The sequence below is a fragment of the Hippoglossus hippoglossus genome, chromosome 21, assembly GCF_009819705.1.
Source record: "Hippoglossus hippoglossus isolate fHipHip1 chromosome 21, fHipHip1.pri, whole genome shotgun sequence".
NCBI classification, from domain to species: Eukaryota; Metazoa; Chordata; class Actinopteri; order Pleuronectiformes; family Pleuronectidae; genus Hippoglossus; species Hippoglossus hippoglossus.
Window position 1 is genome coordinate 7,736,281 of NC_047171.1, and position 26,116 is coordinate 7,762,396.

General features: G+C 41.1%; 1 protein-coding gene across 3 annotated transcripts in view; it reads right to left on the minus strand.

Moving 5' to 3' along the window:
* thsd7ba (thrombospondin, type I, domain containing 7Ba) overlaps positions 1-26,116 on the minus strand; it is a 196,417-nt gene that overhangs the window by 75,977 nt on the left and 94,324 nt on the right. For all 3 annotated transcript variants that reach the window (XR_004612496.1, XM_034574128.1, XM_034574127.1), the window contains exons 8-11: positions 22,247-22,405; positions 13,736-13,936; positions 2,888-3,079; positions 426-657 (exon numbers count right to left, since the gene is read on the minus strand). Coding sequence is in view for 2 of the 3 variants with exons in the window: in XM_034574128.1 (XP_034430019.1) it covers positions 426-657; positions 2,888-3,079; positions 13,736-13,936; positions 22,247-22,405 (784 nt within the window). In the remaining variant the exon portion in view is untranslated. The remainder of the gene's footprint in view (positions 1-425; positions 658-2,887; positions 3,080-13,735; positions 13,937-22,246; positions 22,406-26,116) is intronic.

Consider the following 26,116-nt stretch of genomic DNA (forward strand, 5'->3'; position numbering starts at 1 on the left):
CGCTAGGTTAAATTTACCCATGTGAAAAGAGAAAACAGAAAATGACTGCCAATGGTCTCATGGACGATTCTGGTGCCACAGTATTGCAAACCAACAGGCCGGACACACGTCTGCCTCAATGCTATCCAGAGCTGAACAGGAAGGAGGAAGGTGGTGTCTTATTGATTTCATCTGCCGACAGACCTTGAGCAACACGCCTGTTAGAACATGCCTTCAGCCAAACATACTAAAGTGGAATGACGTGAAAAAACATCTCACTTATGAGGAAGAAATCAATAAAAACATTGTGCAGTTTATATGCACAGACCAATACTAAAAAAACATAAAGTGATATCCTCGAAAAAGTGATTGAATTGCAGTGTTACAGAGCTATGATGAATATTGCATTACACATGAAAACTGATGCCTGGTCAGAGAGCGCGCACCTTTTATTTATGACAGCTCCGACATTCATCTTGGTGCAGGTGACCTTGCGGATCTGGACGCCCACGGCACATGTCGGGGTCCCATCCAACAAGCTGGTGCCATTGAGATCCATGGATGTGTCCTGGATACAGGGGCCCCAGGCCGAGGCCTCCCAGTAGAACACCACGCAAGGATGGTCGTTACAGACCCTCCACTCCTCCAGGGCTGGAGCTGTGGGACACTCCTTCCCATCTGAGCATCAACATACAAAGAGACCACACAGAATCAGAGACATGACGGATGCACAACTTTAGCCGCGAGGGCATGATTCAGTGTTCCAGCGATACAGTCCATCAGCCTGTTTTTGTCTTCAGATGCTTATGAGCAAGATAACACAAGGGTTAGTCCATGAAAGCATCATTATGTGCAAGTGTGATTTGCACAAGCCCTGAAATAAATTCCACCCAAGGCACAAGCTGTAGTTAGTGGCTGGAAGTCAAATGCTAATATTCATCACTGACTGCTGGCAGCTTGGCAACTAAACAAATGTTTGTTTGAGGTTAGCTGAGCCGACACTTTACAAGTTCTTACTTGTGGAATTTGAATTACAAATGAAAAGTCGCGGTGAGGTCAGCGCAGACAGGACTTCACAGGCCATTTCCAAAATGCTGCCTCCAGCCACACGAGCTCTCCCCAGTCCCTGCGCCGTTTGTCATATATTTATTCATTATGAGGACACACTCTGTTCATTTCTATTATAAACCACAATGACAGTCACTGAGAGCAGGGGAATCTGTGAGAGCTGTGTGTGTGGATGCTGTAGACTGCAATAGCAAAGATAATGCGACACGAGCACATTAAGTGTTTTTTCAACATGACGTTATCGTCTATTTTTGCAAACAGGTGACGCTAATGCACAAAGGAAAATCAGAACTTTTACAGGTTTGTTAATGTAATTTGTGTTTGCCTCGTCATGCATTTTATCAGTGTAATTTGTAGATCTGTCTTCGTGTATTGTGTATGTTTTGTGTTTTTTTGGGGGCTATGTAAATAGTTCAATGACAAAATATGAATTTAAATCAAGTTTTTTCCTTTAGACAGAGCTGTCTTACTGACACATCTGTACAACAGTAAACATAGTGACATAATGAACTGTATTTATATAGCGCTTTGCTTTACAGTGTAAGTCACATTGACCCGTTCACACACATGTTCACACAGCCTCTCCATATGCATAGTTTTTCATACACTAACATACAACACCCACACACAACAGTCACCAGGGACCATTTAGCATTTCAGCATCTTGCCCAAGGACACTTTGGCATGTTGTCTAGGATGAGTCAAATCACAGCTCTACCTCCTGAGCCACAGCTGCATGTCACTTGTGGCTACGTTTACAAAGACATGTGCACACACATGTTCACCACCCGTACTCCTCCATGTTTCTCACAGTGGTGTGCACAGAACAATACACTTCTATCTGTGGCTCAGGAGGTAGAGGTGGTCGTTGACGGTCGGTGGTTCCTCCAGTCTGCATATTGAAGTGTCCTTGGGAAAGATGCTGAATCAAATAGTCCCCGACGGCTGTGCCGACTGTGTATGGTGGGTGATAGAAACAAGTATGAACGGGTGTGTGTGAATGGGTGAATGTACTGTAAACACCTTTGAGCGTTACATAAATACATTTACCTTTACTTAATATGTATTGAGATAGGGACTGTGTGAAGTCTGAAGCATGAACCACACACACACACACACACACACACACACACACACACACACACACACACACACACACACACACACACACACACACAGACAGACACACACACCTCTGTCAGCACAGTGTGGAACCTGTCTTAAAATGTGAGATTATTTCATTAGCTGTTATTGGTTATATGGATTAATGCGTTGTCGCTGGCTGTCAACTTTCTGCTGTCTGACTTAAAAACACAACACTTGGAGCAGGCAGACAAAAATAAACTGGCCAAAGGAATTTATTTCTGTCCTTCTGAACAACTACATGTTTGTCTTAATAATTTTGAAACCCAATTTTTTTTTTATTAATTAGAAAGTTGCATATAACACAAATACACCCTGATACAATTGAAGCCAGGGGTATTTAATTAAAATCCAGAGAGGTCCAGATAAAGAGCATCGCCTCCAGGGAAGATCCACGTCATAATGTCTAATTAGCATTCTGATTCAGTGCAGTATATATTTAAATATTAGATGTATAAACATCTGTGTGTAGTCAACAACTGACAAATCAAATCAAGTATAATGTCGGTCCAGTCTTGATTATAAACTCTGTTTTCACTGTGCACGCCATGTGAAGTTACTTTTCTTACTTATTCTCGCCGATGTGATTGGCTGAGTGGAATCATGTGAGATGATTTCCATTGCAAACACAGCAATAAACACACTTCATTCAGTTAGAATGAAAAAAGCCAAAGAACCCATGGGGATGTTTCAGTACCTTTCCCTGGGATAGCCCTCACGGTGCGAGAGCGGCTCTGCCGGCCCTCGGAGCTCTTGGTGGCACAGCTGTGCGAGCAGGGCGACCAGGAGGACCAGGAGCCGACCACACAGTCTGCGGCACAGGCCACCTCGCAGGCCACTTCTGTGGGTGGAGGGTCATCACCACAGCGGCCGACCGGCACATCTTCCCCTGAAGAGGACGAGGTCAGATTAGAAAACAGAAAGAAGCACAGACATCAGACTTTGGGGCTCAAACTAATCTCTAGAATCAAGATCCTGAGACATGTTGCACTTGGAACCACTGGATTAAAATCAAGTCGAGCGTTACCATCACACTTCTAATCAGATAACAGGATTACAACATGGATTTCATCCACATAAACTAATGCAGGACACATCCAAAGTTTTTTTTTCCTCTGCTCACCCTGCAGTGCTCACACAGTGTAGAAGTATGTGGGTCAGCCACTTTGACATGATCCACCTGCCTCAGGTGTCTGGTGTTTCAATTGTTTACCCTTTTCAGTACAGTCTGCATGTTCTACCAAGGGTCGAGGGGAACGTGTACGTGATGAGGTGTTCAGCTGTGACATGGGAATAAGATCATGGGCGGATAACAGTGTGATTTCGAGGAATAAATGTGGTCAGGCTAAATCATATGTACATGCAACCTGCTTATAAACATATTGTAAAGTAAGAGTGTAGGATGCAAACATGGTTGTTAGTTGAAGATGCATAATTCGAGTAATTTTTTTTTTTAATAATAGAAAATAAACTATGCTAAATGTAAGTTCTCTCTCAGGGTTGAAGTTTCCCGGCAAAAAGAAAATACGTTTTTGATCCTTGAGGAGAAAAAGATTTTCTCCTCAATGAAACACAAATGTCAAACACAAATAGAATTCCATTTTATTTAAAGGAAATTATAAGGCCTTCCCATTGGTATTCGGAGCTAGTTGAAAAACTATCCTTCAGCCTTCAACTGGGAGCCACGGTATGAAATATTTATCACAGCTCCATGTTAACTCTTTCATTTAGTGAACCAGTGAAGAAAAGGAGCTTCTTTTCCGCAGCTCTGCACACAATAATCAATGTTAGATTGTGAGATGAAACTGTGAAATTACAGAAGAATATTCTCAAATGATTGCTAATGAATGAATTCAACCTTTTGTGAAGAGAAAAAATCATTGAGTTTGTTTTGTTGATCCCTGCCCAGAGGTAGCCGAGTGCCACAGATTCCTCTACGGTCTCTCCGTCTAAGAGAGATCAATTCCAGAAGCAGGCATGCCATCCAGATGTCAAAACAATGCCAGCAGCAGCCGCAGCATTGTTTTTTTTTTATATATATATACACTCACACACAGCAGTATCATTAACTTGGCTGAACTCTGCCACTACATCATGGAATATGGTTTAACAATAACAACCCCAGGGCGGATTTGTCATCAATTTGTCTTTTTTTACTTCTTCAAGCGAATACCCTCGATGCAGAGGAGGGCAGAGAGCAGACGTAGGTATGGTCTCATCCAATAGATGTGAAAGACTCCCTTGGGGGAGTTTGAAAGTCTTTTTGCCCGTAAAGTGAAGGCACCAGAGAGTTCCATCCTTCAAAGTAAGAGTGTGTGTACAGATGGAGACGTTAGTCTGGCCCAGGTCCCACAGGCTACTGTAACGGGATGCATCATAACTTTCATTAGTGCAGAAGCGAACGGACGATGGATGGACTTTGACAAAGTTAACAAACAAAAATCAATCAGCTTTATAGGAAACAGGGATACGTGCCACAGGCGCTGTGAATCAACCTTTCTGACAGAGATCAGACACTGACACTACATGTCCGGGAGTTAAGACCCATTTTGCACTTGGAATAGATGAAAATTGACAATTAGATACAGCGAGACAACATTTCTCAACCTTTAAATGTGAATTAAAGTCAAAGTAGAAAGTTTGATCTAAAGTAAAGGAAGCAGATATCACATTTCACTTGTTCCAATACAGAAACCAAAGCTGCAGTTTTCAGTTAGATGACATAATTACATAATCATATATTTCATTCCTGCTTTGAGGTTTGTTGTTCTCTTGTATATTTATTTATTCAGCTTTTTTAAGCCTGTTCAGTTTTTTTGTAGGCAAGATTACACAAAAATTACAGCACTTAGAAACAAATAATAAATGTTGTTGGTAGTTATCTGGATCAGGGGGCGGATCCAGGATTTATTTTCACTTTCTTCAACATTGTTATTGATTTCCCAGTGAATAATTAGACATGGGTCTTGATTTAAAAATATATATAATCAAGAAACGGATATTTATGAGTGTGTGTAATTTGGTGCAGCTTGTTTGAATCTAAGGGGAGAGTCAGGCCTTGACAGAGGTATGCGCTCTACTGAGCCATTCTGGTTTAAAATGTTGCTTCAAACGTTTAAATATGCCAAACAAATGACATTTACAAAGAATAGAACATATGGTGGACACTAACGTTGTGGTCATTACCTCCCACACACAGCAAAGTTATCAGGTTTAATCATTTCAACAAATTCCATTGGCAGAAGAAGCACCTGTGTTGCACAGCCTGGAAGGTAAAGCATCATTGAACTTACAAGTAAACAGGATGTCGGTAAGTTGATGATATTTTGACACAGAGCAAAGCACCAACTTCTCAGCTTGTTTCTCAGAGGACAAAGAGACCCAATGTTCAGCTAATCCTCTGCTTACTAAGGTAAAACGTTACTGTATATGGTTGGCACTTATACAGTATTAGATTCTTACATCAAACAAATACACAGAAATGTGTGGGGTGTCACTCAAAACATAACAGACTTCCTCATTCCGTGGGCATATTAAAGAACTTGTTTAGAGGTGTTTTAGTCAAAAAATCTAAGTGTTGGCTTTCCCTTAACAAACAGTACAAAATCTAATTATTCAACAGTTGCTCTGCTTGAAAGTCTAATCACACAGCACAAGTGAATGTGTTGGCAAACAAAAACTAACAATTGATTCACAAAGCTTTGCCTGGATACACCGCCCTGAGGAGAAATCTCATGATAACATGAGTCCAAAGTCACATCCTGTGTGTGTGTGTGTGTGTGTGTGTGTGTGTGTGTGTGTGTGTGTGTGTGTGTGTGTGTGTGTGTGTGTGAGCGCATGTGTGAGACCGCATGTTGAAGGGGGGGGGCTCTGCAAATAGACGGCTGCCCTAGGGGTCCTCTTGCATTATTAATACAAGGATGTGTAGTTGGGGCTCTTACTCAGATATAATATCACTGCCTCCTGCATGCAATTTCAACATGATTTCTATTCAGCTCGCCCACACACCAATTAATCTTCTTCACTGATATTATTCAGGTATATTTACAGGGATGGGGGGGGGAAGAGGTCCTCGCCTTTTGCTTAAAAGTTAATAATCACTGCCACTTTTCGCAGGCAGCTTTTAAGACAAAGCTGGTGGGAAAACGCAACAAGGCAAATTGAGCGAAATCACTGTGCACGCTGAAGTGAGCTCTCACAAACTAGCCTGGGTCACCAATTGATGTTTTTTTTTTGCTGTATCCGTGTGTGAATGGAATAATAAACTTCAGCGCCTCGCTACTTTTGGGTTTTCATTATCAGCGACAGTCACTCAGCCAAGTTTAGGGTCGCTCGCCCGAGTTCGCCATTACCTGAATATTGCTGACCAGTCGGGCGGAAGAGAGTTCAGGCTGCTGGGTGACAGTGAGGATCAGGAACGTCAGACTATGTGTAGGTTTCTAGAGGTTATATATAGGGGGGGTCCAATTTGTCCCATATCAACTGTCAGTCACTGCTGCGACCAGTTTGTTTGAATGTGCGAGCGCTGTGGTTGGTGGTTGGTTTGCGGAGCGGGGCTGACTATACGCTGGTGTGTGTGGACACTGTGCCGTGAATGGGAGCCGTGTGAGCTGTCAAAACATCTTTACAAAGCCAAGGGCAAACAGCCAGTGGGCTAACACAGCACTTTTTTATTATGTTGCTGCAGTTTACAATAAAAACCATTGAGGAATAAAACAAGTGCTGTTCTGTGTAAGGTGCAATATTATTTTTTACATCCGTTTGCAACAACTCTGAGATAAAAACCCCAATGCACATTCTAACAATAAAAAGATGACGGTAATTGTGTTTTGCAAAGTTGCAGATAATAGCATTTAAAGTTTGTCTGCAAGTCTGCATGAATGCAACAAAAGCCAACATGAGACAGGAAGGGGTTGCAACAGACTAACCATGAGACCTGCCCCCGGTCAGATACAACCCAGTGACACTAAAACACAAATGAAAACAAATGCAGCATCTATACACTATTAAAATTCCTCCTTCATAAACACATTTAAAAGTCTAGACAGGGGATATTAAAAAAAAAGTTATTTTGAAAAATGTCTATTAGGATCGTAAAACTAACAATATTGTGGAGAGTATGAAAGAAAAACCTGCTAATATGAAAAATTTAAATGAAAAAGAATTTAAAATAAAAGAAATGCCTGAGGTTCTATCACAATTTCAACAAAATTAATCACTTTTTCTGCTTTTTACTGAAAACATTTCACAGACAGTAAACCGAGGGGCCACAATTCTAATTCTGGGGCTACATATTATATATGGTAATGATTATGTGCTGAAGGAATTTGACAAAATCACACCTTTACAATCGTGCCAGAGCTTTCAGCCAATCAACACTCTCATACAGCATGTTCTAACAAAAAGACTGTAACAAGAATATATTATTCATTATGAGATTTAACACTAAATGCTTTATAAATAGAATTATCTGTTTACTTCATTTAACAAAAAAAAAAAGAGATTAAATGATGTGTGCTGTGTAAATATAGTGGACTTCTGATAAGGACTAATTAGAACATATCGTCCTTGAATGTTTCCAGGACTCTTTGAGGAGAGCGTCTCTAATCTCAAAAGCTTGACATGGACCAGCAGATGGCTGAAAAGAGATGAGGAGGAGGATGAACAAACACACTAGTGAATCCAGACTGTGTGACGCACCAGATTGATGCACTTTCTTCAGAAAAGTAAGAAAGTTTTTTTTTGTCTTTTTTTCCCTTGGTTCAATCCCAGTGGATCATCCTCCTGGCTGAGCAGCGGAATGTCCTTAAACAGCCCAGCACCAGTCTATTCCATTTCATCCCTACCTGAGTGACTTCAGGAATAACCCGTGTGTTTGCTCAGCAATAAAAGCCGGTATTCACGTCTGCGATAGAAGATGTTCTCTGACTGCTTGAGCAACCATAGATAAAAATGTAATTCCCTATCAGATAAAATTCGCTGAAAAAGTACTGTCTCCGACTCTTTACGGGGGGGGGGGGGCGACTTTTTCCCGGACAACCTCGTGAGTTTTCAGGCTTGAAAGTGCAGAGAAGTTTTAACGCAGACAAGAGATTGGAAAACAAATGCTTACTCAATCAGGAGGGACGGTGGAGAAAAAACACTTCACTGAAGTTCACCTTCTTAAATGGAACCTGACAGGTGACACACCAGGTTTAAAAATAGCTGCTATACAACAAAACATGATTGGGGAAACACACTCGATCAACCGCGACTGGGCTTTCCTCAGGTGAGGGTGTATCGTGATCATCCTACTGACCAGGGATCCACTGCTGATGATGGAAAGATCAATCTAAAGCCAAAAGGCCAAAACAGTGCAACAAAAACAATGAAGACAGTGAAATGTACAAAGCCTGATTTCAAACCAAACCAAACGTCCAAGGGATATTCACCATTTTGACCTTATTTTTTTTTTTATTCTCTTATTTTAGCAGAGGGTAAATATAAGTTGACATCAATGACAATATTCTTCGCGGTTTAAAATTTGTGTTTTACCATTTTCTTTGATATCTTTATTCAGGCATATAAGCAGATGCACACATTTGTAAAATTCTGGGGGAAAACAATATAATGGGTTCTCCTCCCCTGACCTGTATCACATCATTCCACCAAGTTGCATGGTAATCCATCCAGCAGCTTTTGTGTTATCTTGCTCTCAGACAAACTAATCAGCACACAAAGGGACAAGGGTGAAAACGTAACCTCCGTGGTGGAAGTAATAAACGTAATCATAAAAAAAGATATCAGCTATTCTTCACCCTCTAACATAAAGGCTTTCTCCTGACGGTGCAACACCTTACGAATGGTGAGCTAAAGAAAAGCCTGAGCACAGCTGACCTTTCCACAGGCTTCAGCAATCAGCAGTCAACAAGAGCAGGGAACTTTTAGTGTAAACGATAATGGACAACAAGGAGGTTTGAACTCGAAATATTCAGTTAAGAAACAGTCGGGTTTGAAAAGGGTGAACTTTCGACTGATCCAGATGTTCCTACGCAGTCAAGCTTATTATTTCAGAGGCTAAGGTCCAAATCTGCAAATGCTGTATGAATGTTCTAGTGCTTTAGAGGATTTTTCTTGCGGGTTCCAGAAGGTTTTAGTTGTATGAGAAAGACCTTCTGCTTGGGATGGGGACACTGCAGAAACTAGCCGAGGACAATATAGGTACTGATTGACCAATTTATAAAAGTCTTGGTACAAACAACGAGACAGGACAAGGCAAGACGAGCGAAGACGAGCTGGATTAGAAACAGACTCTCTCTTTTTCACTCTCTGTGAAAACGTGTCTGTTAAACATAAATTACTCTGAACTTCAGCTCCCACGTCTTTGATTAGCTGCTTAAAATAAACATGAACTTTGTGTATCGGTGTCTCTGTATGATTACAAGACAAGCTGCCACTACTTAAAAAGAAAAGAAAAATACACACATCTACAAATATCAGAGATGCTTCCTGCTTATTGTAAACAATGCTTTTATCTTTGTGGATGAGTCACTCCTACCTCTTATTTCTCTCCCACACTCAGTCTGCACTCTGAGTAAAAGTGGAAATGATAGAAATCAAGAAATGTATGTTTGAAGGTTCTATACTCTCAACACACACGGAAACTTTCCTGCAGCTCAGACTACGACTGCTCCTCCTGCAGAACAGTTAAGTGCTGAGATTTATGAGTGAGAGCTCTTCGCAGGAAACACACAGCAGGAAACCGAAGATGTTTCACATAAAGACATTAACAATCCACCTCTAGGGCAAAATGGGTCTTACTTTAATTGGAGCTGTTGTAAAAAAAAAAAAAATATGTGGGACAAGTGGTTGTTTGGAACAGTCACTGAAGTGGTTTTAATTTGTTGAACTATTGGTGGAATTCAGTCTTTAACCTACGTCCTGATACAAGGTCATATATTAATAAACTAGAATAGCACAGTGAAACACAAGGCCCAACTGTCCCTGTAAATGTATTTAAGCTGCACTTAATGAAACATACTTACAGAAATCAGTTGTGTGAATGTGACAGATTTTTCCCATCCACACTAATAAATGAAATTGGTGAAAATGTCAAAAAAATATCTCTCTATGTTTAAGAAAGTAAAAGAAAAATACTTCCTGACCTATACCGCGTCCTTCCACCAGGGTTTCTGCTAATCCGTCCTGTAGATTTATCTGTAATGCTGTTAACCAATTCCTCTTTTACACCAAAATGTATATGGCGTTTTATAAATGCAGGTTAACCCGATTTAAAAAAGCAAATGACTCCTTTCCCTTTGCCAGTAGAAGAGTTTACCTTGCTGTTTATTTCTCCTGGGCGCTCCCTCACCTTCTAGTCTCACCAAAGTAACGCAGTCACCCGGGTGTCATGTTTCCATCACTGCTGAGCCAATGAAAGCCCTGCGTCTACTCTGTGTCTACTGCAGAGTTGTTTAACCCAGAGGTGAATGCTATTTGTATTTATTCTCATTGCAGACAAAAGCCAGATGTTAGTGGGTGTTAGTGGGTTTTTTTAACCAGTGAGAAAGGGGCTTAACAGACAAACAAACAAACACTAATGAAAAAATAAGCTCCTTGGTGGAGGTAATTAGTGACTTCACTCAAATTATGAAATCAAAAGTGTAATTATAACTGTCGACCTTCGATTGTTTGTCCTAAAATTTAAATAGATGTTATCTGATTGATTTTTTTGTTTAATCTTCTAAATCCATTATGAATGAAGTAAAAAAGTTTTTATTCCCTTTCTCAAAATAGCCCTTACAGAATGGTCCCACTTCAACACCGCCCCTGAAGATCTTGATAAAGTGTTAGAGCAAATTAGCAGCTCTGGAGACAACTGATACATCCAGCTTCTTCAAACAGAATATCTGAGTGAGCTGGAATGGCTCCAGATGGATCTGGACATTTTATCTGTGAAGAACGCTGAGATAATGTGAAGTGGTTTTTGTAGTGAACTAGATCTGTGGTTCTTTATTTGTCTTTTTATATCCCTCCTTCACCCCGAGAGACAACCGATAAGAAGAGAGAGTGGGAGAAGGTCAGGTTAACATGCAGGTAGTTCACTGTCTCACTTTGACTCAAATTTGTTTTCTCTTTCAAGTGTTCTCCGTGCGGAGGCTCGGACTAAACCCTGACCTTGAAAGACTTGAAATACAATTAATCTGCAGTATTTTTTCACAACTAGCAAAAGCTTTAGAATTTATGTCTTCCAGAGGAGAAGCATGTCTTCTCGCCTTTCTTCCAACAGATTCATTACTGCAGACAAAGTGCCCATCATTTCTCTGGTGTAACAGCTGGGAAGGAGAGCCGGAATGTGGTGGAACTGAATGTGCAGGGAGACTGGCATGTAGCGGCTGCTCTCTCCAAGGTCCACCGAACTCATATGTCCAGCTCCACGGTAGAGCCGCTGAAAACATCTTCTGTCTGGAGCTAAAACCTGCCACGATCAAAGATGGGGTCACTGAGATGTTTGCACGGAACATAACAAACTGAGCAGCAGAATTATTCTGTCACTGTAATTACCTGTTTTTGTGTCCACCATTCATTTCTTCTAAGAAATAATGAACAGCGGCTCTTTATGTCTTCATGTGTGTTTAATCAGTGTGTTGATGACGCATTTATGTGAAACGTTAATTTAAGACTGTCAGCAGTGTTGAATCATCATCCTTTTTTTTGGCCCTCCTGTAAAATAAAAGATCTTATGCAAACGCTTATTATGACTCAAAGTTGCATTTTATTGTTGTGTGACCTCAACCTGCCTCGGTGGTAATTACAAGAGTAATGAAGGAAGTAAAATATTTTACTTCTATTTTGCCAAATGTTCATTATATAAGAAATTACACGGTAAAATAAATTTCAAGCGGTTATGTTACTGGAAAGGTGTATTTACTTAAATACCTAGTTATGAAAACACAATTTCCGTTGGGGGAGAAGGAAGAAAGTGGATAAAATGGAGTGAAGAAAGATGTTGGTATTGGTGTTTTCCGGGTGCAGGTTGCCCAAGTTCAAGCCTTGGAAACATTTACAAATGGCCTATGAGTCATATCCAAGGGTTTGGGAAAAGTGACCTCAATGGCTGTAAGGACTTGCTGGAATTTAGACTTTTTGGATATTACACAGCAATTATAATGTTTGTATACACATTTTTGCATTTTCTTTGTTTATACATTACTGGCAAAATATTGGTACACTTCTTCTGCAGGGGAGGTTATTTTTTTCACCCCTGTGTGTTTGACAGCACGATTACGTTAAAACTACTGAAAGGTTTTTCATGAAATTTGTTGGAGGGATAGGACATGGGGCAAAACATGTTTTTCCACTTTCTTAAACGCTGGGTTTTTGGACAGTTTGACAGATTTTCCAGGGAACAATTCATGTATCCTGATGAAAAATGTTTCAATCACACAGTATCAGAATGAATCATACCAGCTTTCATTGTGAGTAAAGCCAGTATATATCACTGCTTTTCCAGTCTGCAGTGTGAAAACACACACCTTCTTGTTTCACTTAGCAACTCGCATTGTTATGTGCACATGTTTGAATAACCCAACATGCACGAATGGTATAAGCCAATTAAGGAGGCCGCAGCGAAACATCTTCCAACACTTCAACATTCACTAACAATACATCGGCCACAAATCATTCCGTGAGACTTAAGCCTCAAACCAGCCAAAGCTCATATTCTTACATGTCCTGTCAAAACTCATTAGACTCTCCAGTTGGTTAATATATTTAGACCCTCTTCTGCCTTCCTGATAAACAGACACATGATCCATTGTGACAGGATAATAAAACACAGGCAAAAAAGGATGCAATTAGGTTTCTAATCTATGGAAATGAGCAATTAATGTCGGGTAGGAAGCTGCGATTCTGACTTTTAATCAGGTCAGTGTTTTCTGTGCCCATAAACTTGGTGATGGTCCCTCATGAATAATGCATGTTAACACTGATGGTACTATCACCCGACATAATGATATGGCTGAGCACAATGGATCACATTATACCTGATAGTTCATGCATCACAATGCAATCGATAACATTATGTGTCTAGACCACAGCGCTGGTGGCTCTGTTACAGCCTTGATGAATTTTACTGCGTGTTGAAGCTCGGCTCTAATTACATTTGTGAATAAGTGTTGCACTTTATGGTTATTACCATATTAAAATTATGAAAAGAAGAAATGAATCAATCCATACTAATACACGTATTGACGAATTACAAATAATCATAGCTGTTACTTAGATCTGAGCAGAGACTGACTAGTTATAAAAATCAATTCACCAGTTTTTCTTTCACTGTACAGTGATTTTAAAAGTGAACTATGAACTATTCATGAACGATGTGGAACTGATGGTCATTTTATGAGATGTATAAATTGTTGAATTAGAGTTTATGCTTTTCATTGTCTTGTTTGGTTTTATTTAAATAAATAATATAATAAAATGAGAAACTTGGAGGCTTAATTGAAAACCCAAGAAAAACAGAGTTGAAGTGCTCCTTTAAAATCCAAATCCAGCACGGTACCTTCAGAGCTGACACAGGTCACATTCTGGACGGCAGTTCCAGGACCACAGGGCTGTTTCTTGAGAACGCAGCTTCCCTCTTGTTGGACCTGCCACAGGTAGCAGGCAGGGTCCTCGCAGGGGATGGACTCGACCAGGTGAGGACAGGTGTCTGGAGAACTGTTGGACTCCCACGAAACCTCTCTCCTCCTCTGTCTGAAACCTGCCAGCAAGCAGGAGCGAAGGGAGGGAACAGAAAAGGTTGTCAGAGAAGCCACTGATATTCCTGCACTAAACAGTGATCATGTCGACGTGTAAAAATCAGCCAACCCCTCGTCAGCCAATCACTGAAATAAACCATTATGATGCATTCATTTAACTGTGTGAGCAACGCAGTGGCTTAATGGTCACCACTGACTCATAGCACAAGTTACTGGGATCAATTCCACCAACCAGGTCCTTCTGTGTGAGGTTTGCATGTATGAGCTTCTTCTAAATCATATATGTATTAAGTCAATTTATTTGAAAAGCATGTCTCAAAACAACAGACATTGCCCAAAGTGCTGTAGCGGTAAAACAGGGGAGATACCAAAATAAAAAGATGAAACAATCGGCCAAGAAGACAACAACAAGACATTGAATAATTAAATAAAATCACATAAATAAAACTGTCCAGTTGTTGATGTGGAGGGCTGACTGCTCCAGAGTTTTGAGGCAACTACTGCAAAGGCTCAATCTCCATTTTCCTTCAGCTGGTGAAATTTGATCTCACCTGCGTGTGCGTGCTGCAGGTGAGACAACACAGACGGGCTGACATCCCAACAGACACCGCTACTACTATGATATTTACCTGGCGTTTTTTGTTAAAGTTTGAAATCAGCTTTGAGTGTGTTTCTTGTGTGTGTGCAGATCCCCAGATCATACCTGCTGCAATATACGTAGAACTTAACTGGACATTACCTCTATGATGGCTTATTTAGGTCTACCATTAACTATGCACTTCATTATCATGTTATCGTCATGTAGGTAAATACTGAAAACACACATTTTTCTATATAGATATAATTAATTTGTTAAAAGAATGGTCTTAATACAACTGCTTATGCTTTGTATCTGTTGACTTTTCCTTTTGAGGAATCCAGTGAGCAGTGGATGAGAAGTGGACAGAGTGCTTGTGTGTGACACTCAATTTCAGCACCAGGAGCTGTCCGCTGTATCGACCAAGCAGCTTTGGCTGAGACTCTTTCCGCAGAAGAGGCACAACATAAAAACCTATATTTTGGATGTCACTTTGGTAAATGGTTTTTCCTGCAGTTGTCGACTCAAAACCTTTACCATCTCTTTTTCAATGGCCGCTGCTTATATTTCCTGCAACGTTATTAAAGTGTCAGTGTTAACATCAAGTCTAGTGTTTATTGCATAACTCCTGTTAAAATTACAAGAAGACAAAGTTTACTGTGCTAGTTTACAGTTTGCAGTGCTCGTACCATAAGCGGGATATAAAAAACAAAGATAAGGCTGAGGGGGAAAATGTCAATAAGTTGCTGAATATTCATCAGTGCATCATAATAATCAAACTACATAACTAAAATCTGAAAATGGTTGACCTAAAAAAAACCCTAGTGAAAGGTAAAGTTGCTTGAGACATTAGTTATCATTTTACGACATGTACTCATAATAATGGTAATCTACAGATCCCAGCACCAAGTCTGAAATTCCAGTAGGGCGCCTCTGTGTCTAATGCATGGTATCTATGGTAAGTTGTATATGTCGAAATGAACATGTGTCCGAGGCACAACAACTACCACTTCTTTTTCTTCATGTTTCAACAAAAAACTAAACACTAAGGAAAAGCAACTTAAATGCACAATTTTCTCAGTTTTCCTTTATAAAACAAAGATCTTAAATAAATAACGTGCCCAGGAGTCATGTCGTGAAGAGACAAACTGATAAATTAATAAAAGCAGAAAAAGAAAACGTAGACAAGGTGCAACAAGGGGGGGGGGGGGGGGGGGGGGGGGGTGATAATGAGCAAACTACACAGACAAGGAGAAGGTGTTTTTTGAAGGGTAAAAGTGGATAAGTTTAAGCGATCGGTATCAAGTTACCAGTAGCTGGGAAGAACTTTTCACTCCAATTACTGACTCTCACTGTTTTTCCACTGCTGCTGCTGTTTCTGCTGCTAAATGTTCGTCTACCTGCTGAGGTGTGCGGGCTCCACACCGGCTGAACAGCTCTGTAGTGGTGGATATGAAAAGCCCATCGTAACGACTCATTTCAACTCACATTCGTTCTTCAGCTCTTATATTCATAAACCTGAGAGCATGCATGGTGTGTACATAGTTAAGAATAACATTGTGTGGTTTCAAAGTGTTTAAATCACTTCACACAATTTACACAATAAGCTATATACTAATTAGGGTATACACAAGTTTATGAGCATTTAATGCACGCTGTATGTGCACTGGCATATAGGTTACAGATACATATAAGAAGATAAGAACAGGACACGCATAGGGCTTATCCTATGATGTCATTTAGAAATAACATGATTAAAATCAAGCCCGGAGGCTTAGTCGGGGAGTTAATCATATCTGATGACTGTGAATTGAGGGACAAATACGTCCTTTTTTCCCCCAGATGTTAAGCTGCTAATGTCCCGTTTTATTTTATTTTTTTTTGTGTGTCGGATCAAAGCCTGAGCAACACAGAGTCAAGATGTGAAGTAATTCCATGTGTCTTCTGTGTAGCTTCCTGTCTAAACCTAACTACTATATCAAGTCTTTTTTAAGCAAGAAGGGGAAAGAAGTACAGTCGATCGGGAATGCTTTTCTGCATAGAACAATAGATGTGAAATTTGTCCCAGTTCCTGACATCAAAAGAACATTTCCACAGTGTTTTCCACAGAATCCATTCAATCAATGGCAGTAGTGGGGGGTGCACGTGCATGACCGTCACTCTCACGTGCAACAGATTCCAAGTGACAGGTTGAAAGTCAACTTCTAGTGTTCAAGAGACAACTGCATCATGCTACTTGTAGCTACGCACACAAATACAGTTGAAACTATGAGGTTCAACTGTCTGCATGGACAGTATAAACTTTAGTTAAAGACCCAATGTTATTATGAGAAGTATAAAAAAGTTGGTGGTTCATTATGAAACTGTGTTCGGACAAATCAGAGGAAGGCAGACTGCCACAGTCTAGTCTAGATAATGAATGTGGAACACTGTTTAAATGTCCATATTCATTATTGTTTGTAAATACATACAAATCCAGTGAATGTTATAATTAGATCTAAAGCTGCACTAACTTTCTACATGTTTGGAAAAAAAGATCAAGATAATGATTAAAGAGAATATCATTTTTAGAACTGCAACCACACTTTACCATATATATAATATGATGTATTCAACTGAGGATAGTCACATGTGTGACACAGATTAAACACCTGTTACAGTTTCATCTGAAGCAAGGTCAGGAGATTTAAGTGCAGCAGCTAAAGTCTGGTTTATACTGTAGTCCAGGCAAGTGGCTGTTGTGAGCATTTATACTTGCCAATGAGCATTTGGGTTGTTGCCTGTTGTGTTGCAGTCACAGCTGATGAATATTGAACAGTTAGTTTTACAGAAATTACTGCATAGACAGGGGAGACGTTGTGTACGAGCGTTAAACCGCTCGCAGCAGGAGGACGTCGAGTTCTGTGTGATTGTCAGGACACTCACAGACATGGACATGACATGTGAAACCGAGCGGACCGATCGCAGTTGTTGTTACATTTCCAGAGACGTTCATGTTTGTTTTTTATAAAGCTTTGCATTATGGATTATGTCTAGCCGCCTTATTATGTTGCTAGACGAGTGAATCCAGTTTAATCTGCAGGAGTTTGACTCTGCTGCAACATGTTCCGCTGCTACAAAGTAAAATAAAGATTCATGACAAGTGAAAACTAGTTATTTCAGCAAAATACGAGGAAAATTAAGATACTATGTCTGTCAGATGATGAACTTTAAATCTAAAAAACATAATTTTGGTAAACAGCTAAACGCCGTTTTTCATGCATGTACAGGAGGATGAGAAATTGCAGTTCAACCTCACCCTCAGCCCACCCCACCCTGCACGGCACCTAAACCCTGCAGGAACGGGGGGAGAACCCTGAGATACAGAATAAAACCTGTATTTTGTGCTTCAAGAACCTTTCTTTGGAGGTGTCACTTCTCATCCACTTTACCCACACAAAGGCTCAGTGTGGGCCCTTCTGTAAATATCGACAAACTGAAATTGACTGCTTCACAAAAAAGAGGACTTCTCCACTGAGTGACATCTTCAAACACTGGATTACAACTTCGCCGTACATGCCAGCTTTCAGCAACGCACTTTCCTCTCCCTTAATGCATCTTGAGATTGTACAGCTTTTACAGTCAATGATCTGCGTCCATGTTGGACGGCATGCTCTGTTTTTAACACATAATTGACAGTGGCAGTGAAATCTAAAAGGGGATCATCCAATAAATTGTCCAATAACATTTGAACATAATCATTATAATTAAGCTTGTTACCTGATCAATGACCTTATTGGCCTCTAGCTTGCTTCTTACTCCCTCGTCTGAAACACTGGAAGCTGGATGTTTGATGAAACATTCATTTCCTCATTGAAGGTTGACCGGACACCCCATGTTCTTGATGGGCCGTCTCTCTCCTTAAAAATATGTATTTTATACAAAACAGTATAGAATAAAGAAAGGCTCAAGCACTTTGGAGTCTCGTTTTACCACAGCTCAGTCACTTGGCAGAAAGGTCCTGCATTCTTTCCCTTCACCGGTGCAACTGTCCAACCCCGGAATGGCCGCTCTACAAATTACATCCCCCGACCATCCGCTGGCGTGAGGCACCGGCTCAGGAGCCAGATCCGAGCGTCGCTGCCCCGGTGAGATCTCGAGGAGCGAAGAGATGCTGGATCGATTGCAGCGTTGCCCAGACCACTTAGTGCTGCTCACATCCAAACCGCAAAAATAACACAATTTGGTGTGGGCATGCCCCCGTGGATATTAATAATTGAAAGGTTTCTTGGTCATACCGGGTTTATTTCAGGGAAACAAGAGCTATCCAATGATTTTCATCACACTGTTGTTCAGAAATACCCCTACACTCCAGCAAAGTGACTCCTAGCTGAGGCGTTACAAAAAAATTCTATCCAGTAACCTCCCGTGTTCAATTCATTTCCCCCCATAGCTGCAAAATGTGATAGGCCGAGATAACATGGAAGGAATGTGAAAAGCACATAAAGCCACTCTAAAGCAATTTAAATTTGTAATTTTCCAGAGAGCAAAGCCGGGGCAGCACAAGCATCTCGGCTGCCCCGCTCCTCCACCTGAAGAGTGGGATCCCGCGGGCCTTTCGATTAGAAACGGATCACAGTTTATTCTGATGTTGGCAAACGTTTCGTTTAAGTGCACATTCAATATAAGAGCAAGAAATTCTCTGAATCTCAAGGACCAAGGCTGAACGACTTGGATCATAACAATACTCTACTACTCAATAACAGTTCATTGCTTCCCAGGCAACAGAGCTCACTGCGAGTGGTTTTTTATCGGTTTCATACTCTTTTTTTAGCTTTGGGCTCTGGGTCTTTATGAACGCCATCAAAAGAGCGTATGCCACCAGAGACCCCTGTGCGGAACAGCATATGCTGTGTTTCTACTCCTTGAAATATATTAATGACACTGTCAGCGAGAGGGGGACGGCTCATCCCACAGAGATCCTGGGCTGGAGATTGTGGGCACTGACCTGAACAATGCACCCTTAAGTCGCTCCCCCGGGGCGTTTTCATGCACATTTACTCATGGCAGGGGACAAGGTCATGACTGCCCTTTTAGCACAGCGCTAACACACCGGGAGCTCCGCCACTGCCATGACACTGACTCAGACATACACACTACACTACTACACACGATGTGTAACCTTTCCAAGGCAGTCAGATTTGACACTCGCTCACCTGTGCAAAAAAGACAAGAACATTCACGCAGCAGAAGCACGCGGAATACTTCAGCACGCCTAATTGTACGCATGCATGCACACGCACACGCACACGCACACACACACACACACAGGAAGCATCTTATCTGCTCATACTCCTATCACCCTCCCGGGGACTGCGAGCCGAACTACAGGTGTGCTCTCTTCCTGTCTTTCGTCTGCTCTGGATTCTACGTGTACTGCCTCCTTCCCGAGCGCACTTCCTCTCAGCAAGACGCTTATCAACAAACAATTTAGGATTCAAACATACACTGCCTCTCTCTCCCGCTGTTACAACATCCCTCTCCTGCGCTGTCACTCTCTCTCTGCCTCCGTCAGGCTCAACACCTCCCCTCCCTTTCCGCGCCGCTGTTGCCAAAGCACACAGCACTATCTACTGTTTAGACATTCAAAACATGGGGGGACAGCGAAATAGAAAACGTGTACATGTGTAATAGCTTTCAGGTTGTAGTGTAAAGGCCCTTGTTGACCGTATTGAAGGTACTCGGCTCTTAGGTGACGATTGCTGCCAACAGCTAATTGTAAATGTACAACATGGCTACAGCCGACACAACAGATAATTATTTTTTGACTTAACACTCATGATTTAGGTCAGTTTCTCTGTTTGGACAGTGTATTTATCATGAGTGGTAGAACCATTGTAAAACTCAATCTGGGATGTAATGATTATTATGACCAAAATAATTCACTAAAATGATATAATCAATACTAATAATAATAATAATAATAATAACTTAAAGTTGGTTTATTGGGTTTCATACAAATGTTATCATATGACTACAATGCAAATCAACCTGCAAGGGTTGTGCAGACACACGATCTCTGTGATCAAAGAAGAAGATATTCTTAACATCGGTTATATAATCATATTCAAATAATAAAATAAAATAAGTGATATAGTGAAGGAGATCAGACCGCGAGACAGAACTTATCAGATAATAAATGTGTAAGATTTTCATTTTTTTTTATTTGTGAATAAAACATTTAGCCTTAATTCCAAGTGAATAGACGATCAAGAGAGAGAGAGAGAGAGAGAGAGAGAGAGAGAGAGAGAGAGAGAGAGAGAGAGAGAGATGTTGGATTGAAACAGAATTGATGTAAAATGGGACTGAAATATTTACTATATTATAAATGCAGTATTAATGTGATATTTATAAATATGGTGGTAATTGTCAAAGTGGTACGTGTGAAGCTTATATGAATATCACATCTGGACATCGTGTATTCTGGTGTTATTAGCAGCCGTGATAGTGTGACTGGTGACATCATGGAAACATGAAGTCCTCCAATCACTTCTTCTTAACAGGCTGTCTGTGGTCTGATGTCCACTAGTCTGTCTGTTCACCTGCCAAACAATGTTCCGTAAGAACCTTTGAAAACAGCTGGAATGGTGACGCATGTTATCTAAATTGTACACTAACCAACTGGTGACAACTACAGTCACTAGTTTCATCTTTACGTTAACACCAGTTTAGTCCCGTGTGCTGGAAGCTGTTTCTGGCAGACGACGTTTTAGACGGTGTAATGTGTCACACAGTGGGAAAACACTGTGCCTGAATTTCACACACTCAGATGTGTAGCATGTATTCTGGGCACCAGACATGTTTCTCCACCTCTAAATGGATTATGTGACAAGACGTCGCCTTTACATTGGAATGTTGTTTCTACTGCACAAATTAGGAGGTGGGTGACGCACTGAAAATATGAAACGTTATGCTAATGAAACAGCTTTGGTTATGTTTAAAGGTTAATTTGGTGATTGTTTCGGAAAGCTATTATAAAATATGCATTAAAAAAAAAAAACATGATGTAAAGTGTGTTCACTCAACAAATCCCCTTTCTCTTCTCGTGAGTCATCAGTGATGGGGAAGTGTCTTTCTCCATGGAAGATGTATTTTAAGACACAGTGTTCTTTTAGGACACTTTAGAAAAGCATGCATGGCCTTAAAAGATTATTGGTGTGACAGTGCTGCTGTGCTGCTAATACTTTCAAATTAAATTAACTGACCATAGCAGTCACCGTTATAAATATTCCATCTCAGATACTTTTCCTTATTGGCAGTAGACATAGTTGCTGTGATGTGAAACACGAGAGGCTTGTGGCGAATTTATCGTTTCCGTGTCCAACAGTCCACCCATCCCTATGCAGATGTCCATGTGCAGCCCAACATGTTTCGCCTGTACATGCTCCAGGTACAACTACTCCACCTGCTGGAATGACCTGTGGGATCAGGCGTACATTCATGGAACCCCAGACCAACGTGGACGGTGATTTGAGTATGAATGGAACCGTGGGCAGATGTGTAGCCAGACCTCTCAGCATAGAACACGGAAACATGCTCAATCTCTTTACAGTAGCATTGATACCTTGAGCACATTGTTTAAAAAAACATTATGGCATAATGACAAATGTCTCCACTGACATTCTATCACGGCAGATTGTTCAAGCCAAAGCTCTTTCACTCTGATTCCCTCCACTTCCCGTTTACTACATCATACCTTTCTTCCCCTGTGGTTCTTTGCAGTTGTCGTGCAGGCAGGAGCCCCAGGTTGTCCACTGGGAGAGCAGGCAGTGGTTCTGGCAGGGGATGGAGCAGGGCTGGACAGCGGACGGCGGCTCCATGGCAGCACACAGCCTGGTGTTCACAGGTCTGGACACTGAACAAACAAACACAGGGAACACAGGCAAGGAATAATCAGGCTTAAATCAGCAGTGGTGGAATGTGTTTGTGAATGTGAATGTGCCTGTGTGTGTGCCTGTGTGTGTGTGTGTGTGTGTGTGTGTGTGTGTGTGTGTGTGTGTGTGTGTGTGTGTGTGTGTTTGTCCTTGGCATTACTATTGTCGTGGAGACCTAAGCCCTGTTGTGAGGACATGTTTCCCGTATAGGGAAAAAAAAGCAATTTCCCAAAATGTAAATTATTAAATTTTTAGGTGAATATATATCTTTATCTTTCAGGTAAAATTTCTCTATTTCTGTTTCTTATTTTGTCTTTTTATTCCAATGTATTTTGTAAAGCACGTGTGTGTGTGTGTGTGTGTGTGTGTGTGTGTGTGTGTGTGTGTGTGTGTGTGTGTGTTTGCACTCTAGATGTAGTGAAGAGAGAGAAGAGGATGAAGAAGCATCACTGTCATTGGACTTGAAAAAATGGATGTTATTTACAGTCGCCTATATACCTTACTAAAGGCTACAGCTTCGAATGCTGCACACCGTGGTGAAAAGCAGGGCAGATTTAGCAAAGTTGTTTTACGTGGAGTGAAAAATAAAGGCGAAAACAGAGGGAACAGGGGGAAAATTGCTCTTCTCATCTCATGCCTGGCTCCGGAGAATATTAAATGGAGGGCAGCGGCGAGCTAAAGGAGTAAACAGGAGCTGAAAAGGGAGATAGTGAAGGCAAGTCACGGTATAACCAATTCACGGCTAAGCATGGCTGGCATCATTTGTAGATCACAGAAAGCTCTGCCACCTGTAATGGGCTCTGACATCAGTCTCTCACACGGAATAAGAGGGTATCTTTTTGCCCAGCGACAACACAGGGGATTTATTCAATCTAATATTCCATTTTGATGCACCTCCGCACATCATTGAAACGCAAATTTCCATTTAAATGAGAGCCCGAAGAGAAATTCCCCAAATGTCCATTGTGCATTTTGTCTTCTCACCAAAAGCAATTTGCATGGTGTTTGATCTCCTTTTGTTAAAATGAGATGCTTGCTTAAACGCGCAGATAAAGTGCTCGGTACAGATGTTCCCGCTTTGTTCCCCCGGATTGTGATTTTGTGTTTTGATCAATTGCGTTACCTCCAGTAGACATCAAACAGGAGCAAATAGTTTTCCACATTACCAGACCCCAGTAGGTGCAGCTCTCCATATTGCACACACACACATACGTCGCCACATCTGTTTATATAAGCTAAAGCCGCTTGGGTCAACATTACAGCTGACGTATTGATCTCCGTCCCTCACATCCACCGGTTCAAAGAGCCGCCGCCATTCATATTCTACACATGTCCGCTCATCAGGTACACACTGGAGCAAGAAATCTGGATGGAGACTAAATTACAATGTGATTATTTGCTAAATGTTTATTTTGATCAGGTGGGGAAATGTGTTATTTGGAAAAGAGGATCTTACAGACGAAAGCCATTAAAACAACCCTCTGTGCCCATTAAAAAGGATAAATGAAACACGCGATGTGAGGCAGTTTATAAGCTAATAACTTTTATTTAATTCCATTGGAACTTTTGAGGAGTATCACTTCTGAGCAAAGCCGTGTGGTGACACTCTATCAGTGACACTGGTTGCTGTAGCAACTCTGGCACATTTGTTTTCTATCTATATCTATGATGATATATGTGCCAGAAGCAATTAACTTTATTGCGGCACGTAAAACCTTGGATTCTGGAGGTTGGTAACACAGCTTAGGAAAGAAACTCTTTAAAGTTGTTAGCGTATATATATATATATATATATAGTATATATATATGTGGATGTACTCCCCCACACAGAGTGAACAGAAACATTTGTGATTCAACCTGGATTAGAGTTTTTCTCCTTTAATCTTACGTGTTATTCTTTTAAAGAAAAAAACATTCCACTACAGGAAGTAGTAGTTGTATCTTTAGAAGATGGTGTGGCGTGCTGAGTGAACAGAGCCATTGTTCGGGCGCACACAAAGGAAAGCGCGGCACAAACTCAGACGTAGGAAACTCAATTTTAGAGTTTGTGGCAGAGAGAGAGAGAGAGAGAGAGAGAGAGTTTAGGTCAAACGTTCACACTGTAAAAAGCTAATCAGGACTACAGCTCATTTCCTTTGTTCATATGTATTGCATCCGATTAAACACGGGCGGGTTGCCAAGTGCGGAACAATGAAAACACGGCAGCAGAATGAATTACTCAATGCGTTGTTAACAGCTTCAAACAAACCATTAACTGACATGTTCTCATATAACAGAGGGATCACAACCAGCTCAGCTGATTTGGTTCTAGTGAAGCCCCCGAGGTAAATTTTATTAAAAGGCAAAATTGAAATCAATTCGAGCGACAAATGAATTTTAATCAATGTGTTCGTTTGTATGCAAAGAGAGATAAGTTATACATCAAAACAGCAGTAGTCATATATGTGTGTATGTGTGTTGCTGTATATGTATGTGCACATGTACACTAGGATCAGAAAAGAGGCCTGAATATCAATAAATCAGATCCAACAAGAGGTTATGTTTTCACCCCTGTCCTGTTAGTAAATTTGTTTGTATGCAAGATTACACAACACACAAGGATGTGGTGTGTGACAGGGAAGAACCCACTAAATCTTGACGTAGATACAGATCAGGGAGCCGACCAGGAAATTGATCTACTTACGTTGCGAGAAAAATCTTTTTTTCAACATCTCCACAGTTCTCCCACAGAATAACTCATGGATCTATGTAAAAAAATGGGGCATATCTTTAATTTAAGGGGACTGTTGGGCCTCGGCGGAGGTATGAGCTCTGCTGAGTGACATCCTAGTTTGTTTTAAGAAGTTTTAAGTGAAACAATACAATTAATCCTGATATCACTACTGAAATATACATTTTGATTAAATTTGAAATCCAAAAATTTCCCCCACTGTTTTCAAAAGTCCTAGAACGCACTCTAAACACAAGCATCGGTAGATATTTCAACCTATTGCAAAAAACTGTTTGAGTTCTGACCTGTGATAGATCAGTAAGTGGCACCAAAACACTTCGCATTAAAGTCACAGCTGAACCTGCGAGTTTTCACAGCTCTCAGGTCAAAGGTTACTGAACTTCCGCTGCTGTGTCGCCCGCCTGTACCTCAGCACCTGAGATCCCCTCATGTCTGCGGAGGGATTCGGTGAAAGAGAAGCAGCAGCAGCAGCAGCAGCAGCAGCAGCAGCAGCAGCAGCAGTCTGGCCACACGACTAACATCCCTCAGCCAAATGTTAGTCTGGCTGTTAGTGCGGCAGTAAAGACAAACACCACAACACCAGATGAGGCTCTGTCCCCTTTTCACTAACTTCAGCAGCTTTATACCTTCCTGAAATGAATCCTCCACATCCACTGAATTTCATTTTGTAGCTGTTAGGCATTTTAATGGCAGCGTGTTAAATCTGCATGTCTCATGGTTACGGCTGCGTCTCTCCCTCATTCCTCATGTTTCTGCTGCTTTTCTGTCCCTCGTGTTTCTTGTTTGTCACCTGTTTGTTTCTCTGTGTGAGTCTGTGTGTGTGTGTGTGTGTGTGTGTGTGTGTGTGTGTGTGTGTGTGTGTGTGTGTGTGTGTGTGTGTGTGTGTGAGTGAGTGTTCAATCAATTCCCTCCCGCTGCCAGTTCACCTGAGCACCAGTGGCCGTATTTCTCAACCTCATAA